The sequence below is a fragment of the Megalops cyprinoides genome, chromosome 7 (assembly GCF_013368585.1).
Source record: "Megalops cyprinoides isolate fMegCyp1 chromosome 7, fMegCyp1.pri, whole genome shotgun sequence".
NCBI lineage: Eukaryota > Metazoa > Chordata > Actinopteri > Elopiformes > Megalopidae > Megalops > Megalops cyprinoides.
The window spans coordinates 30,714,167-30,732,378 of NC_050589.1; the positions used below are offsets into that span (position 1 = coordinate 30,714,167).

At 44.4% G+C, this 18,212-nt stretch overlaps 1 protein-coding gene across 4 annotated transcripts; it reads left to right on the forward strand.

Moving 5' to 3' along the window:
• Window positions 1-1,131: 1,131 nt before the first annotated feature.
• On the forward strand, window positions 1,132-17,880 carry znf217 (zinc finger protein 217). Of its 4 annotated transcripts, none has more exons than XM_036534421.1 (6): window positions 1,132-1,337; window positions 7,707-9,367; window positions 11,712-11,837; window positions 12,993-14,375; window positions 16,266-16,396; window positions 16,517-16,582. In XM_036534421.1, exons 2-5 carry the CDS (start codon window positions 8,047-8,049, stop codon window positions 16,373-16,375), a joined length of 2,940 nt encoding a protein of 979 aa, XP_036390314.1. In that variant the 5' UTR covers window positions 1,132-1,337; window positions 7,707-8,046; the 3' UTR covers window positions 16,376-16,396; window positions 16,517-16,582. The 4 variants fall into 4 exon arrangements, with proteins under 4 accessions (XP_036390314.1, XP_036390319.1, XP_036390316.1 ...); XM_036534423.1 differs by lacking the exon at window positions 1,132-1,337 and adding an exon at window positions 2,847-2,860; XM_036534422.1 differs by lacking the exon at window positions 1,132-1,337 and adding an exon at window positions 3,091-3,163.
• Window positions 17,881-18,212: the final 332 nt, after the last annotated feature.

Below are 18,212 nucleotides of genomic sequence, written 5' to 3' on the forward strand. Positions count from 1 at the left end.
AACCTGACTTTACAATAATACAATGTAAAATAAAATGAACATTTCAAGATTAAGACAGACAGTAGTCATAAGACAATTGCTCAATTCAAATAGGCAGGCAATGAAACACTTGATGATTGCATGCCATTGTTTTGTCTAGGCATGCATGAGTTCAGGTTGGACTGTATTACTCTTATTGAGACTGTTGATATCCTTAAGCATCCATAAACAGTAAAGTGAAAATACTGAGCAAATGCAGAGGTAGATCCAGGAATTACAGGAAGCCTCTGCTGTTCTTGCTGAGTGAAAATTGTTATACGTCCAACAGTGTATGTCCTTTTTAATGTGAAGTCTTGCAGTTAAGTGAGAGGGTATTTTGACTAACAAGCCCTAACATCTTGTGTTTTATGTTATGAAGGCTTGTGTAAGCTTTTGTTGTAGGATTTTTACATTTGTTCATAAATAGATAGATTGTTGATATAAATGGATATAAATGGATTATTGTGATCTGCTCAATTGTGTTCAATTAGCTGTGTGTATGTTTGTGTGTGTGTGTGTGTGTGTGTGTTGGGGGGGGGGGGGGGGTCGGGGGGTGTAGCAATCAAAGAGTTAGTAGCAATCAAGCTTTAGAGTTAGTATCAAACCATTCTCACATCTCACCACAAGGTTTTGACCTACTTATTCAGAAACATCACCATTATCACGAATGATGATGATGATAATAACAACAACAACAACAACAATAATAATAATAATAATAAAACAACAGCAGTAATAATAATAATAATAATAATAATAATAATAATAATGAAGGCTATTTTCAATTAATCAAAGGTATAGTTTGGATGAAAAGTGAGGTGTTTTTTCCATCAGTTAATATTGCAACATACTTCACCATGACAATGACACGTATTATTTATATAACACACTATTTAACAGACAGTAACACGCAGTATTCAACACACACTTTTAAACAATAATTCCCCATCATCTCCTGTCACTCCAAGCTACACCCCGAACGTTCAACGGAAGGAGGAATCGCGGAGCGCTCGAAGGCCGGCAAATTAAAAAGTTAAAGCCACGTGATCACCCCCCCTGGCTGCGCTGCATGTGCACGCGCCGTGACGTCCACAGAAACGTTGTGGTACAGCGCGCGCGCCTCGGAGTGCAACAGCTGCATAGTAGTGAGATTTACAAACAGAGATAATAGGTAATCAAGTTAAGCAAGCCGGCCAACTCCAAATCGCCTAAACTACTGAGGAAATGGAAAGCAGGCTATACACATTCCACTTAGCAGACTAAAGAAACAAAACACCCTGTCAATTTAGACAGATCCTGGCGAGTTTGAGAATAACCTGGTGGGTATTGGTGAGTTCTTCTTTTATAGCGAGCTAAGTTAGTGTAACGTATAGCGTTAGTCAGTCACTGATATTGATAACGTCGTTAGTTAATCGCTAGCTACCTAACGATAATTCTATTCCATTATGCATTTTAGAGACTCGCAAACAATTTTGCAAGGACCTGGGCAGTTTGTACAATAACGCTGACTAGCTACTCCAAGCACATAAGTTAAAGTCAAAGCAGGAAATACTTGGTCAGATAGCTAGCTTCCCCTCGCCTTTATCTCACCTCTTAAAACAAGAAGACTGCTAGCTAGCTAGTAAGTATTATAAAAGTGAAAATGAGCCCTGTTTCATAAATAAGAAATGAGACTACTTTTCTGACAGTTATTTGTACTAAATCTAAAAACTTGCAACGACTTTCTGTATTTGGAATGAATGGAAACAGTAGTAATTATCTATAAAACTAATATAGAGTTAGCTAATACTACATTATTATAGTTTCATGTGTTTAAAGTAGTTTTCCAGGTTGATTAATAAAATGATGGCTAATTATCTAAACGTTTTGTAGTTGTTGTTGAAGTGTACTGATGCATAAAAATTGTAGAGAGCTGACTAACTGGCTAAAGTTGCTTTTAACTTTGCCTACTAGTTAGACGAGACTAGTTATGGTAGCTTTGGTTTATCTGCGTCTTAGCTGACGTTAGTTTATCAACAAGTTAACTGGATAGGTAGAGCCAGCTAACTATGTTGGCATTAGTAGATAGTTTTTTGTTTAAGTAAGTGCCAAGTAAGTGAACTATAAGCTAACATTATAGTTTAAGTGATTACTTAGGTAGCTAACATGTTTTATGTCAGGTTATTCAACAACCGCTAATGTTAGCTATCGAGCTAAGTTAGCTATACCAAATCAGACAGGCTATTGATCTGATGAATTGCTTTTGTCTCGTCATGCATGCATATTTGGAGAATGATTTCGTTTTAAGTCGAGATTCAGTCACAGCCTCTGCACCAAGTATAGGTGGGTAATAGTTTTCTGACAGTCGTTAGCTTGTATGTTCTGTGCAAGCCTCCACAAAACGGCATTTATTTTGCTGAAACAATGTCGCGCAACATGGCCAATTCAGTTTACAGTAAAATAACTATAGTTGGCCACTTATGAATTATGGCTCTAATTAATGGTTTTAAAAGTACTACCTAACTTAACATGTGAATGGTGAAACGATAAGATAACGTGCACACTTTTTCAGCCAAAGACATACGCATTCAATATTGATAGCAAGATAACTGGATATTGAAGAGACAGCTGCCTAGTGAGTTAGCCAGTGATAAAGCATGCAGTCTGCTACACGAATGTTAGTTACACACGTGTCAGGAAATGCTACCAGATTCACGCTCTAACTGTTTTGCCCACTAGCTTGCAGATTAGGTAGCATGTTTCGAGGCAGAAAAGAAAGTTTTCTTTCCAATTAGCTAGAAACCCAATGTGGACCTATGGGCGATTTTCAGTCAATCCTTAAAATACTTCGCTAGCGAGGAAGGTAAAGAATTATAATAAAATGTCTTGGCAACACACGGTACAGTAAGAGGGCGCTTGTTGCCTGGTGTTTTTTTTTTTTATAAGGACACGAGTAAAATGAGAGGAATAATTGCAACTAGCAGGCAGTGACTTGATGTGTAATGAATCAGATGCTGCTGGTTGGTGGGTGTCTGCTAGGTATCCACTATGAATAACATGACAATGGTCTACGCAAAACCCCCCACGCCATCAGCCGCACTGTCGGGACGCGCTCATACGGGAGCAGGCTAGCTAGCTAACTAGTTAGCTCCATCAAGAATAACAGGTTTGATTTCTACTATGTCGTGGTTATTTCATAATGCGATATGATTGATGCACTCCTGCATTAGTTCCGCTATATAATTGAAGGGTGCGGTTGTTTGTTTCTAAGTTTACGAACTTGTTACTGCTAGCTGGTTAACTTATTGGCTAGCTAGCTAATATCGTCAATTGTTGGAACATGCAGACAATATGTGACTATTTGCTATTATACAACATTTTACGTTTGTTTGAGGACGTGTGCCGAACTTCCAAAGTTTTTCGGAAATGAATATACCTCCGCTAAATCTTCAGCGTGCTTCCCCCCCTAATTTTAGATCGCTCAACGCGTAACCGGTTTTACCTCGATAACTAGCTAGCTATTGATTGGTGTAGTTGTTTGTGAAGTCAGTGGCTTGGTGTATTTGAGGGCATAACGATTTTTTTTCTTTTTAGCTAGCAACGTATTCTCACATTGTGTGAACTTCGAAAGCGATGGTGTTTCTAGAATATAAAGTGCTGGGTCTTTTGTATGAGTCCCAAGTGATTCACGGGGAGCCTTGCAACAAAAGAACTGGCGAAGTGAGGGAAGCAACAGCTGGCCTCTAGACCTGCTCCCTGCGAGAACGAACGACTTACAATTATTCCCTGTTTTTTTGCCATGCAGATGTAAGTGACTTGTATTGTAGCTGTGCCTATGGCGGATTCCACAGGTGAATAACATTTTCAACGTACGTTTAACATTAACCGTGTGACCATGTGGTCAGATTACTAAGTAGGGATCAGAATGAGCGACGCGTATGTTTTTTTTTAAGTTTACAACGGATTCATACAAATTCATATTGGATAACGTTAGCGGTTTATATACTGGTACTCGTAGTTTTCCAGATGTAGCTACCTGTATTATTTGAAGTTATTCTAATTGTTCGCAAGCTGCACATCCTTACGAGAATAGGCAGGGCACTGATCAGGAACCCCTAACGTTAATTCTTTGGAGAAGATGGGATAGGCGATGAGGTTTGGGCCTGAAGGGTGTTGGCTTATTGCCATATTCAGAGCAGCCAGAGTTAGCTTAGGCCATGTAACTTGTTATACTTGATCAACTGTTAGACACTTTACAAAGGACCCAACATGTACTAAACAATTAGTATGGTTTTAATGCTTTTATATTGAGTGCTTACTGGTAATACTATCCGATAATGCACATACTTTAATAAATGTGCCTAATGAATGAATGTGTTTCAGTGGCGTTATTGCTGGTGTTATTTTGTGATACTGATGAGTTATAATATTATTAATAGGTGATGCCTTTATACCATGAGGCACTTTTAAGTGTTTTTATCTTAACATGTTTATGTGAATTTGTTTTTGTAAGCTGAACACATATTTTCAAAATGCATGATATTGTGTTGACTACCTGATTATAATGAAATAAAAATTGGGTATTTCCTCCCATTACCTTGCCAGACTTGCAGTATATTGCAGACTGAAGTAGTTGTAAAAGTATTGTTGAAGAACACATTACCTCGGCATTCCATGTGGTGCACTGTCAGTCAGCATGAGGAAGTGTGTCTTCACACATAGAGGAAATGGGGAACACTTGGCAGGCCTATATTAAAAATCATCTTGTCAAAGTGTTGGTGTCTACTAGAGGGGAGTGAGGCAGGAGACAAAAATGGAACTGCACTAGATTTTATCTGTTTCACTTTCCTTTTTTTTTTTCTCTCATTCTATCCACAGTTACTTAGGTTCTTCTTGAAGCTGGCAGAAGGGGAAGTACTGTTCAAATGGGAATGTGCCCCCCTTATCTTTGACATGTTTAAAACTAAAAGACTGTCCCTAGAAGAGTAATGTTCAGTTTCATGAGGAGACACCTTTTACCCAAAGGCACTGTAGGTCTGTTTGAAGAAACCTTTTTCCTGTGTTTGTACGCAGTTGATCTCATGGTGTGTGCTCCATATTCAAAGCAGTTTCCTTTTGAAGATTGTATTGAGAAATGTCAACTGTAGAAATTGCATGTACTATAGGTTTGCCAGCTTTTGTGGAGTTCTACTATGTGTCCTTATTAGTGGTGGTTTCCCACACTGAAGTGCTCAGTTTACAGTGAATTTACAAGCTTTTGGGTACTTCCATAGTGAAGTGGAGCAGTTCAATCAAAATAACCATCTGTGGACTGCTTTTCTTTGTTTGGCTTCAGGTGAATGTATATTTTATTTTTATGCCTGCTGCTCAATGCAAAGATAAGTGGCTGTTTATCTTGTTGTAAAGTGATGTTTGTGAGGTTATTAGTTGCATGCACTAAGTTTCTTGGTTAATTGTAAGGTCATACTATAAATAGCCTCTGCCCCTCACAGTGTAGAAGAACATGGGGTCTTCAGTAGTTCAGAGGAACTACTTGTCCTCCATGTTGGTCAATCCATTGATTTCAGTGTGCTTAAGGGTTGTTAAGAATGATGCGTGTGGTTTAAAACGGTCCAACTTCCTTTTGTGCATTTTTTTTTTTTGGCATCTGTCCCCATGGATAATAGCTGGATACATGCTCAGAAATTAGTCTTAAACCATGAGGAAGCGGTGTGCATTTAGAATGGCTAAGCAGTCATTTGTTAACTTTTGCCAGCAAACAGTTGCAAGTTGGGTACATTTGATGTGCTTTGTCTGCATAATATTACATGTACATTTTTGTCAGCATGGTGTCATGTGTTGATTAGCCATGTAACTAGTTAACTTTGCATGTGCCTTGTGAGTTGCTTAGATATGTAAGGTCAGCTACATAGCCCACTCAAAGCTTAGCTGATAGTTATAGTTTGCTAGTTGCTGCTAATTAACGAAGTTTAATCAACACAATATATTGTTTTTTATATGGTTATGGTTATGTATAGATCAGTAGTGAAATATTCCTGACTTACTAAAAAGGGTTTGGAGCTAATGACCAATATTCTGGATGATGGCGCACATACCTCTCTATGTATCTTTCATTCTACTCATTACTTTACAATTGTTGATATTCAGTAAGGCAATAACCTGAAGCGTTAGAACTCTAAGATGCGTGTAGATATGCATGTACACACACACACACACACACACACACACACTACACACACACACACACACACACACACACACACGACACACAGAGGTCCTCTGGAATTAGGTGCCTCTTGGTTTGTATCCATTTTTAAATGGCACTTGCTAAATATACTTTTTTGGCTTGTTTAATGGTTTTGTTTTTAAAGCACCTTGTGTGATGTAGAGGTGACAACTAGGGCTGTTTCATGGTTTCCTGTTAATGGTCATGAAAGTGAGGCACATGCTTCTGCTGAGCAGAGCCTCTCAAAGAGCTGTAGTATATACAGACAGTGCAGTATTATCAGATTACAGGGAAAGAAATATATCAGACTCATCTAACATGAAGCGCAGTGAGTGGACACTATGAGGACACAGCCATGAGTTTGGGAGCTTAGGTGTCTGAAGTACTCATGGTGGTGTCCTTGGTTGAATTTGTGTGGGCCCATCTCAAGAGGAAGAAAAAGGTTTCCAATTTTCAGCAATACCAGAGCAGGTAGTATAGAGAAGTTCAGAGTTTTGAAAATATTAAATGCCAAGTTCAGCTTCCAGCTTACTGTATGGAAATGTATTTATGTCGTTTTGGAATGTGAAGGATTTGCAGTAATAATGGGTGTGTCAAGGTGAACCTCTTGGAACAATGCAGCAGTTGAAACCACACAAAACCTTAAGGTTATTCTCTTGTCATTGATGCCATTCTCTTGTCATATTAGCCATGCTGACTGACTAGTATCTGAAGTAGTAATATTCACTCTTGCATGACTCTGTGTCTCAGCATGGTACCATTTAAGGAGTTATAACACTGAGTAAATACCATATTGTAAGGCCCATACATTTTAAACTTTTTTTTTACACCCATCATGAGGTGTTCAGTCTTTACAATAACTGGTGCACACCACTAAATGAATGTCATTTATGTAGCTATGTTTTATAAGCGGCACCATTTTTTTGGTGTCTCTATTTCTTTCATCTGGTGTGTTTCAGACCGTCCCACCCCTGTGTGGGTAGAGGGAGTTCCTCGGATTTACATAGCTATGTCTCTGCCTCTTCGCTGTGGAAAAAATAGTACCATTCTGCAGAGTGTTTTTCCACGCAGAGGAACATAGGCCTAGTGATTGAAGTACAAATTCACACATGTCAGACAACAGGGTAAAACAGGAAGGCTCCTGTACGCTGGGAATTATTTCACAAAATTACTGAATGTTCTAACTTGCCACCTGCTTAAATTGAGGAAATACTTGTGTAAAATGCTGGCAGAAGATATATTTCCTGTTGCGTGTTGTGTAACCTGAAACATTTTTGGATGAAACTTCAGCGGGCGTGTTTTATGATACTGGTCTTCAAAAAAAGATCTGCAGTGAATCCTGGGTGTCAGAAGTTCTCCCTTCCCTAATGAGGTGTTACTCTGAGCTAATTCACGCATAGAGCTTTCTGCATGGAGTATGCATTTCTGTTTGATTAGGAGAGGTGACACCTAATGTTTTTTTGCTTGGCGTTTTTTGTTGCAGGTGCTTCATGTCAAGACTTGACAGTGCTGAATGTGTCGTGAAAGAGATCGTCGGAGTACTTTCCCTGGCACACCCGATCGGCAAGCCTTAATTTCAGGATACCAACATGGCAAAGCACAGTGTTGTACAGAAAGCCGGGAGGGCTGAAGTATAAACGTGCTTTTAAGGACACCTGGACATGCCAAAGTGCTGTGAGAAGACCAAAAGCATTCTCAACAGTACCTCTCTGTATCCCAATAACCATTTTTCATCCCCCCCTGGTGTGCTGACCCCTTACTGACTGATCTGTGATACACTTTAAATATACTGTTTCTGCTGGCTGTTGGCACTCTGGTTAGACATGCCCACTCACCCGTTGATATCGTACATGGAGAGCCCTGACGGGCTGGCCCAGGACATCCTGAGCAGCAGCAGCGCCAGCATGCCGGGCACCGGCTCCAGCATGACCCCGCACGGCAGCCTGGCGGAGAAGCCCCCGGGCCAGCCCGAGGGGAGCCTGCCGCTGGACTGCATGTTCTGCGACAAGACCTTCCAGCGGCAGGAGGACCTGAGCCCGCACGTGCTGACCCAGCACCCCACCACGCTGTACGAGCCGGCCGTGCTGCGCGTGGAGGCCGAGTTCCTCAGCCCGGGCGAGAGGGCCCGGGCCGCGCTCGCCGCCGCCCCCGCCGCCGACAAGGAGGAGCGCGTCAGCTGCCTGGTGTGCGGGCAGGCCCTGGACGACCCCGCCGAGCTGGAGGGCCACATGAGGAAGCACAAGGACTCTTTCACCTACAGCTGCAGCGTCTGCGGCCGGCGCTTCAAGGAGCCCTGGTTCCTCAAGAACCACATGAGGACGCACGTGGGCAAGGCGGGCTCCAGGAACAAGGCCCAGCAGGACCTGGAGACGCCCGCCACCATCAACGACGTGGTGCAGGACCAGGCGCCCGCGTCCGTGAGCTCCCCCTACAGGATGTGCATGGTGTGTGGCTTCTTCTTCCCCAGCAAAGAGACTCTGGCCGAGCACAGCAAAGTGCACAACCGCGAGTCGGAGGAGAACGAAGACGAGGAGCCGCCGGCCAACAGCCAGCCCGCCGCTGAGGCCCCCCTCACCCAGCAGTCCTTCCTGCAGCTCTTCGAGCTGCGCTCCCTGTCCTCGGAAACGGCCGCGCAGCCTGAGAAGTCGGCCAAGTGGATCGCGCAGCTCGACCCCTTCAACACCTACCAGGCCTGGCAGCTGGCCACCAAGGGCAAGATCGCCGTCGGCCCCAGCCAGGCCAAGGAGCTGGGTCCCGACGCCAGCTCGGACAACGAGGACTCGTGCTCGGACAAGGAGGAGCTGGGCGAGATCTGGTCCGGGGGCCGGGGGGCCAAGTCTCTCAGGGAGGGGCTCAGGAGCGAGCTGAAATCAAAGCACGGCGGAGGGGACACCCCGTCACCCGAGGTGGACCAGAAGTCCCTGATGAGCAAAGAGAAGCCCACCCACTGCAGGGACTGTGGCAAGACCTTCCGGACCTACCACCAGCTGGTGCTGCACTCCAGGGTCCACAAGAAGGACCGGGGCGGCGCCGAGAGCCCCACCGCCTCCATCGACGGAAAGCAGGCCGGCGCTTTGGACAGGGCCGAGGAGTACTCCGAAGACGGGTCAGAAGAGGGCGGGCCAGGAGACACCGTTCATTCAGGTAAATACTGTACACGATTTCAGGAATCGAAACCAGTGGAACACTCAGCTCGACCATTTTACCGTAACAAACAACTTCAAGATGTGCAGGTTTTGATTGAATGCATGAAAAAAGTGTTTCTCATTTTGACAGTGTGTACTGTCAGAATTCCCCTCTCTGAGTCTTTACATGACAGGTCTACCTTAGTCATGCTCACTGACATGATAACCAGAAATACTCTGTGCATAATCATATAAATAGTGTATAATCATACAAATAGTTAGAAATAATATGAGCAGATTATGGTTTAAGACTTATGGGGGGAAACTTAAATGTAAATAGTTATTAGTAGTCTTCTCTATATATTCCTGTTTGATTCAATACACAAAATTCCATAAATATGCATGTGGCTGTGTACTTGGCATTATCAGGATTGATCAGAACCCACAGTCAGGTGTGGCCACAGTAAGGGAATGATCTGTTCTGCATCGTGGGGGATTGTGTCCTGTTAAAGGCCTGTTCTGAGTGTCTGAAGAGCCTGGCCATTGAGGTGGCTTAATACAATTGGATTATTAAAAAAAAAAAAAAGTTTTTATAAATTGCATTGCAGTATGACAAAGACACTTGAAATGAATAGCTTAATTTTTAAAAGAAAATGGCAGAGATGTATTGGTTTGTTTATGAAAGTGTGTGCCAGCTGAATGTTTTATTAAAATGGCCCTATGTGTAGCTCTATTTAGCTAAAATCTTTTGTTGAGTCAGTTTATCATTTTAGGGAACAGTCTGACACCAGCTCTCTGACAAATCGCTCAGAAAACATCTGCACGTTATAGAGCCCTGGCTCTTTATCGGAGCGGTTGACACAATGTCGTGTATGCAAAGTATGACAGGAATCTGAAAACTCCAATTGCACATTCTAACTGTCATAAATACTAAAGAGGTCTTGTTCTTAATGAATCTGAAGTAATGCTAACTTCAGTATTTACTGCGAAAAAGTTCGGTAATATAAAGCAGAAATGTTATTCATATATGAAGTATGAGTATGTTTGCATGTTTAAAAATATAACTGGGCCCTGCATGCAGTAAGAGTTGCAGTATCCAGTGAGCACGCATTGCTTTTCTTGTTTCTCTGGCATATGGAATGGGAACTGGATAGGAGGGGTTTTTGGGTCCCCGTAGAGCTGAATGAATGTCTTGTTTGTACAAGAATGTGGCTGCTCTTGAACAAAGAAGACATGTCACAGACATAGGGAAGTGGAGCAGTATTTCCACCGATATCTTTTTAACCCTGTCGCTCTTTTCATGTGGGTGTGGTATAAACCGTCTCCTGTTCATCAGGTGGTGGGCTGGCGACCGTGTTTATGATGTCAGCAGCCCCCTCAAAACACTCCGGAACAAGCGAATTCATAAGCCTTCATTTCTAGTTGAGTGTATGATTCTGCTTTCATACGAGTATTGTGAAAGTTGATCACGTGATAAACCACTACCTGTAGCACAAACCGCATTTGAAGAAAAAAGTCTTTTTTTATTTTGGAAACTGACTACCTTATTAACCCTGTAACGGCACCCTGTAGTACCATAGAATATACAGTTTGAGAGATTTGTTTGTTCGTTTTCTGTTAAAATCTACACTTAAAAATCTGCATCTGGGTTAAAATATGTTCAACTTGTCTATAACTTATGTTTCCCACATGTTGTGTAATGTCTCATCAGATGACATGAGGGCAGTTTTATTTTTCCCAAACAAGCTGCTTACTCTCCAACCTTTAGAATGTTTGTTGTTAAGTTGTTAACAACAAAGAAAGTTGTTAAACTTTCTCTTTAGACATCGCATATTGCAACACACTTTTGAAATGCAGAAGTTTGATGATGAGGTATGATGCTGCAGCATATTAAAATCAATCAAAATCTGATGTATATGGTAGTTTCTAAATATGTTGAATGTACTCTGTTTCATGGAAATGAAGTGTGGAATTTGTTTTGGCTGCTGAGAAGGACTAACCTCAGTGAAAAGAAGGCCTCATGCCCACTACAATACTTGTTCAGTTGTCTAGGTGTCAGCGCCCTCTGCTGGTAAATTTTGGACTAACTGCACACCCCATGTTTGACTAGCAAATGAACTTGCCTTGTCCGTTTATTAGGATTTGAGCATAATTTGAGCAGCGTTGTTTTTCTGTCTGACTGCTGATAGCTACTAAACCCAAAGCACTGGACCAAAATTTCAGCAGCTTGGCTGCCAGCTGAACATATAAAAATTTCATGTGCATGACATCTTGGCCTCATTTAGTTTGGTTTTTGCAGTCTATGCCCTGATGACCATGATGGTGCACTTTTTAATGCTACTGCTTTCTTTATTTTCCAACAGATAAAAGTGAAGATTATTTTGATAAATCAAAGCTCAAGATTCTGGCCCCCTCAAAGGAGTGCAGTTACTGTGGGAAGTCTTTCCGTTCAAATTATTACCTCAACATTCATCTCAGAACACATACAGGTAAGCTGTATCTTTTAAAAGAAGTCATTTACACATTTTCACCTTGGTTATAACCTTTTATGATGGTGCTTGCATTTTATATATATATATGTATATTCTTTTTTTAACAAACCAGTGTACCCATATATATATATATATATATATATATATATATAATTATGTTTTCTGTAATACAAGTTGATTGATGATGGAAAGTGTGATAGAGTAGTGCTTGTTCTTCTAATGCAGTGTGTGATTCAAATTTAAACTGCTCACAGTGGGTGTTTAAAGTGCATCTAGTCAGCACAGACATCTTAAATGCTGAAGGAAATGTTCTTATATTCCAGAACATGTATCTGCCAAGGCATAATGATCGGTGTATTCATGTTATAATAATATCAGGCCTTTTAATCACCAAGTTGCTGCTTGAGGCAAACAGGAAAAATACACTTGTAACCGTAGTTCTTACACTAAGATTTCATTGTCTTTGCAGTCAGGTCAAAACAAAAAAAAAAAAAAAGAAAATGTGGACTTTCCTTACCAGCCATTCTAGTGATTTACTCTGTTCATCTAATTGTAAAGAAATTTAAAGTAATTTTTTTTATTTTAAATGTAAAAATTCTTTTATTTTCCCTTGATTTTCAAATCTTAACGGTACTCTGAGAATAATTTGGGACCTGTATTGAGAGTCATACAACAGTTGCATTGGCATTTGAACAGTGATCTTTTGAGTCCATCTTGAGTACAGTAACATTGACGGTTATAGGTCAGAAGAACAGGAACATCAAGCACAAATGAGTCAATCATTTGGGCTGCAGGTCTGTGGATCTGGGAGTTCCTTCCGGCTCATGACCTGCAGGGCCATAAATGATCATGCCAAATGGGGCTTGATTGAGGCTGATGCCTGATCTACAGCACTGTAGAACATGGAATCCTTTACCGAGCATATGCTTGTAACAAGTAAACGAAACACTATATTTGGAAGTACTTCAGATAAGTTAATTGGTGTTTAAGTTCCCATGGTTGTAAGGAGTTATTTTGTGTAGAACTTTGATATTGACTTTTTAGGTTGATTATTTTCATTCTAAAAAATCCTTATTTAGCTTATTTAAAAAAACAATATCAGTGTCGTCTCAGTATTCTTGCCTCCACTCACGTATTCTGTTTGCATTCCAGGTGAAAAACCGTATAAGTGTGCGTACTGTGACTATGCTGCGGCTCAGAAAACCTCACTTCGCTACCACTTGGACAGACGTCACAAGGACAAGCCCGACATCGACCTCTCCAAACTGGTGCCCATGTCCCCCACCCTCAGCGACACCAAGGAGAAAGTGTCCTACGACCCGGCCAGGAACCCTGACGGCAGGCAGAGTGCGAAGGCGTCCTCGGGCGGCGGGGGGACCGCGCCCTGCCCACCTGTGAAAGCTGAAGCCCCGAGCTTCCCCACGAAACCCGAGCAAGGGAAGCCGGCGGCCGACGAGGTGCGACAGAAGTGCCCCGTGCCGGTCACCCTGAAGATGGAGGGACAAGAAATCAAGGAGGAACCGTCAGAGATGCCATTAAATTTGTCCTTGTCCTCGTCCGTCTCCGCTACCTCAGTGCCGAAGAGTGCATTAATCAGCAACGCCTGCCCTTTGTGCACCTATAAAACGCTCTATCCAGAAGTCCTGCTGATGCACAAGAAACTGGTCCATAAAGAGAAGCCGGACGCAGCCAAGAAGAACATCACGAGGAGCGCCATTGCCGCGCTCAAGCAGAAGCGGCACACGGGCTGCCCCCCTGCCCTGGAGGGGAAGGACGTCAGCCCGCTGCCGCCGTTTTACAGGAAGCACCCCCGGCGGACCAAGTCCCCGGTGCGCCAGCCCGAGAAGCCTGCTGAGAAGGCCCAGCCCTCCCAGAATTCCCAGGGGCTGAAACGGACGCCCGTGGCGGCGGAGCCCCGAAGGGCCGCCCCGTCCGAAACCCAGCGCAAGCTGCTGGACGGCCCCTCCAGCAGCATTGGGGCCCGGGCCCCGGCGTACAGGTATCCCGAGCAGCAGGCGGATGCCGGCGCCGCCGAAAAGAGAGACTGCTTCGTCGTGTCCGTCAAGCCGAGCAACCTGGACAGGGAGAGGCAGGGGCAGGGGGTCCGGCCGCCCAAAAACGGGGCCGTCTGGCCCTCTGATGCCACGAGGGCGTCCCTGTCCAGCCGGTTCGGGAGCCTGCCGGGCGCGCAGGCCGAATTCGCCGAACCCTCAGCCAAGAGGCTGAAGTACAGCGGGGCCCCGGCTCGAGAGATGGAGACCCCTGAGGCCGACGCAGTGAGAATGGGAGACGGCTACACCCGGCTGATGCCCGCAGGGAGAAACACGAGAGGCCTTTCTCAAGGAAGCCCCCCCTCCAAAGTATCCCACTCCCTGGCCTCTGTTAAATCAAGCTCCTCGGCATCGGGGAATAGCGTGGACCCAGACTGGAACGTGATCAGCATCCTGCGGTCCTACAGCCCCAGCGACCTGGCCTCACTGTACCACGCACCCATGGCCAGCTCCAGCCATGGGGCCATCTCCACATCTCCAGCAGGTACAAACTCCCCTTTTTAAAGTGCCATCCTGTGCCCTCTAGGTGTAATTACAGCACAGATTCCCAAAAGATATCCTGAAGTTATCAGACTTTGTATGCATCGGATTCAGAATATTGCGCTTGGTCTCATTGAACAGAAGTCAATTCAGAGCCCTCAGTTCAACAACTTGCATTATGACCTCATCTGAACCAGGAACCTCTGCAGAGGACATAGTCTACTTAGCTATAAACAGTCTGTGATAATCCAGGGTTCACTCAACCCGTGACGTCTCAAAGTCACGCTCCTCATCACAAGGGTCTGAAAGTTGCATAGGAGGATTTCCTGAGCTTGAATGTACCTTTGAGGTAAACGCTTTCATTTGAATGCCGCTTTCCTGACCGCGTTGTTGCCGCTAGTCTCAGGCAACCATTAATAGCAGGATTACAGTAAAAGTCCTTGGCTTTTTCTCAGCTTTACCTCACCGGAGATCAACCGCGTGGGCCTGACGCAGCAAAAGCAGAGGCTCAGCACATTCAGCTATCCGCTTCCCTCTCAACGCGGCGGCTTTTCATCCCGGCTCCGGCAGAATGGCTTTAGTGATCCCTGCCCCTGGCGCACATTATTCTACATCATAAAGCCATCATGTAGTACAAATCAGCAGCCCAGCTTGCACAAGGCTAAGGGCTTCTTCCCAGGACCGGGGGAGTGCCGTGCCAGCTGGCACCGTGCCCACCGTTCGCCCGCGCCGTCCCCCGGCAGACTGGACAAACCCCCCCTGCCATGCCTATTTATTCCCCGCTTTGAAAGGTGTGCGCTCGCAGCGCAGCCCCCTTCGCAGCCAGCGTTTTGGCTTCCAGGTGCTCCCGCCTCTCAGTCCCTGCCGACGCGTCGTTGCCGCCTGACCCACGGCGTGACCCATCTCGCAGCCCCGTCTTCCAAATCGGACGCGGCGTTTTGGCACGACGTTTTAATGTTTTACGGGGGTGCAAAATCCATGCAGGCCGCAAGCAGGATTCGTGTTAATGTGAAATGTGGGCTAAAGGATATTTGATCCCAAGGACGAATTCATACGCCCTTGAGTGAGCGCTCTTCTGTTGAGCCTTTTCCTGCTGCCGAACTAGTTTTTGCTTTTATTATTCCACGAAAATCCAGGCACACCATGCACGCATTTCATTCATGCACAGGCACTCAACTCTCCAATTTTATAAAAAAATCTACATAATAACAGATGCCTTATGTAATGTAGGATGCTCAGAGAATTCCAGCTGGGAGCCTCATTAAATGGTTCCTGGGCTTGAGGAGGTGAGTGGTTTTTGGCTGTAAAGCCTTGTGTTGCCACAGTGTGAATGCACTGGTTGTGTAAAGGTCCTTCTGTGAGGTTCCCTGAGCTTTGGGCCCAGTGGTGTCGGGAGCATGATTTTCTCTCCCAGGCGGCCCTAGCGCCTTGATGGAGCTCTCTGACACCACCCTGAAAAAGCTGCCCTATTGTCCTACAAAAGACAGCCGATCCGGCTGTCCTCCCAGCCTCCTGTCTCCTGTCACTTGGCTTGGCCTTAAGTCCGATCTCCCCTCTGACTCCCGTCGCAGGGAAAAGAAAATGACATTTAACGCTGAGGGCAGGAGCTAATTTGGGCATATTGGGAGGGGGGGGGGCACTATAATGAAACAAGGAAACAAGTGTAGGCTAAGGACACACTCTACCTGTTATTCATATCTTGGAAGGTATTGTCCTTTGCAGGGGCTTCTGGTGAACATGTTGATGTGTTGAAATTGTCGTTTGTCCCCCTCTTTGTAGGAGTTGTTTCAGGAGACTGAGGTCTCTCACCACCAGCCATTCCTTGCTCTTGAATGAAAGGGCTCCTTTATGCTCTTAGTGACACTTAATTAAGCAGTTTCCTCTCTTTTCCTAGGAAATAGGCCGTTGCTCTATCAACATTGCCCGAATAGCGTGCTACAAAGGAGAAACAATCCCAGCCCTATGAGCAATGCACGCTGCGGACCCACTGATAAGAGCGCTTAAAACAGTAATTGACAGACGATGGTAAATTTCATGATTGACCTCCTGTGCTTGTTGAAAATTGCTTCAGATTAGCGTGCCCTGGGGGTAGGCAGTATTAAAAAGAAAATGTATCCATATACTTTCCGTCTTCCCGCCCTCAAGGTTCGAAGAACGCCGAGGATGCCGCGCAGCCCCTGCCATCTGTGCGCCCGACTTCGAAGGCCTCCGCTGACAGAAAGGTTTAACCCACCGATATAAGCTGTGACCTGCATATATCTCAGAACACTACTCCAATAGTGTTGGCATTGCTATTAAAATGTATTCATCTGTGTGTGTGTGTGTGTGTGTGTGTGTGTGTGTGTGCGCGTGCGTGCGCGTGCGTGCGTGTGTATAGATGCAAATGCCGATGTGGTGGCTAAAGCCTGATCACAGGGAGGATGTGAAGTTCAAAGTGTAACGTGCCTAGCCGAAAAATTACAAGGGAGTAGGGGGCAGTAGCTGTCTGTTGTGTGTAGTTAAGTTTGTCGATTGCTGCTCAGGAAAGTTACGCTGCAGATCACAGGAGGCTGCAGCCAGCCAAACGTAGGGCTGAGCTCCGTGTGTGAAGTTACAAAGGGTACCATATCAACAAGCCAATAATGTGGCGATTCAAGGTTTTCACAGGTGACCAACAGGCTTGAATATGGCCCGTTGGGTTACAGGTAGAGCGAGGAAGAAGTGCTTTCAACAATTAATCTTGACCGTTAACGGCCCAAGGAATTCACGCAGGAAAAGACTGGGTCTGAGCTCCATCGCGTATAGCCACAGTAGTTACTGTGTTATTTAGCAAGTACCGAAAGGGAGAACTCGCAGGCGGCCGCATGACGGCATGTCTGCCGCGCATCTCGGTGAATTCCCCGTTGAGCCTGCACAGCTGCCTGCATTCGCTGAAGATGCGGAAGACGCTCCTCCAGCTGTCAGAGGGCCAAAGAGACTGCAGACTCGCACAGTGGCACTCGCTCTCCTGCTCCTGCTTCTCCGGTTTAAAAACACTGTGCCGAGACTCTCTGCCGCACGTTTCAGAGCGCCAAACGCCGTAACGAGGAGCCTGAAAACACTGACCAAACCAGCCGAGATCGATGCGGGCGTCACTCACTCAAGTGCCAAAAAAAATCTCAGCTCCAGTCTTTAGGGAAGGAAGGTATCAATGATAAGACATCCGATTCTGTGCGCGGGGTTTACGCAACCAGCGCGGGGGGATTTGCTTTTGCTATGCAGTGTCTTGAAATATCTCTGGGGTTATTATTTGTGTTTTGACCTCTTTCTCCTTCAAGTGTGATTTGATTAACTTTAACTGTCTGCCACAGCAATAAGATATCCTCCGACCGGTTGGTCAAGTAAGACTGTCAGTAACACACTTGTCAGGGAAAGTGAGATTTCGTCAGGGGCGTAAACCTTTTCGTTCATGCTGAAAAAGGACTGTTGGAACCTGTCTCAGGTGTCAGTTCAGCACGAGCCGTCAGGACATCTGCTCCGCAGCTACAATAACGCCGTGCTTTTAAGAAAATGCAAATCTTGAACTTTTTTTTTTTTTTTTTTTAATGAATATTTCATTTTGATATAGAGGAATGTTTTGTCATTTTTTTCCATAATCACGACTACTTTGTATGGCTGGATTTATATGTGTATCAGTTTATTTATTTTTCATCATTTTTTGTTTTCTCTGAGTATTTATGTAAAAAAGAAAAAAAAAAAACTAAACAGTACTGGACATCTAGGTCAATGATGAAATCTGTTGATTGGCAAGAATGTTGAAATTACATTCCTTTCAGTAAAACAACATCGAAGTAATTGTCTACAGGTTCTGTGTGTGGAAGTG

Excerpts from the sequence above, each read along its gene's own strand:
- znf217 (XM_036534421.1), top strand. The coding sequence starts at position 8,047 with ATGCCCACTCACCCGTTGATATCGTACATGGAGAGCCCTGACGGGCTG. Across the intron at positions 11,838-12,992 it reads TCATCTCAGAACACATACAG|GTGAAAAACCGTATAAGTGT; the intron begins GTAAGCTGTATC and ends TTTGCATTCCAG. Across the intron at positions 14,376-16,265 it reads CATCTCCACATCTCCAGCAG|GAAATAGGCCGTTGCTCTAT; the intron begins GTACAAACTCCC and ends CTCTTTTCCTAG.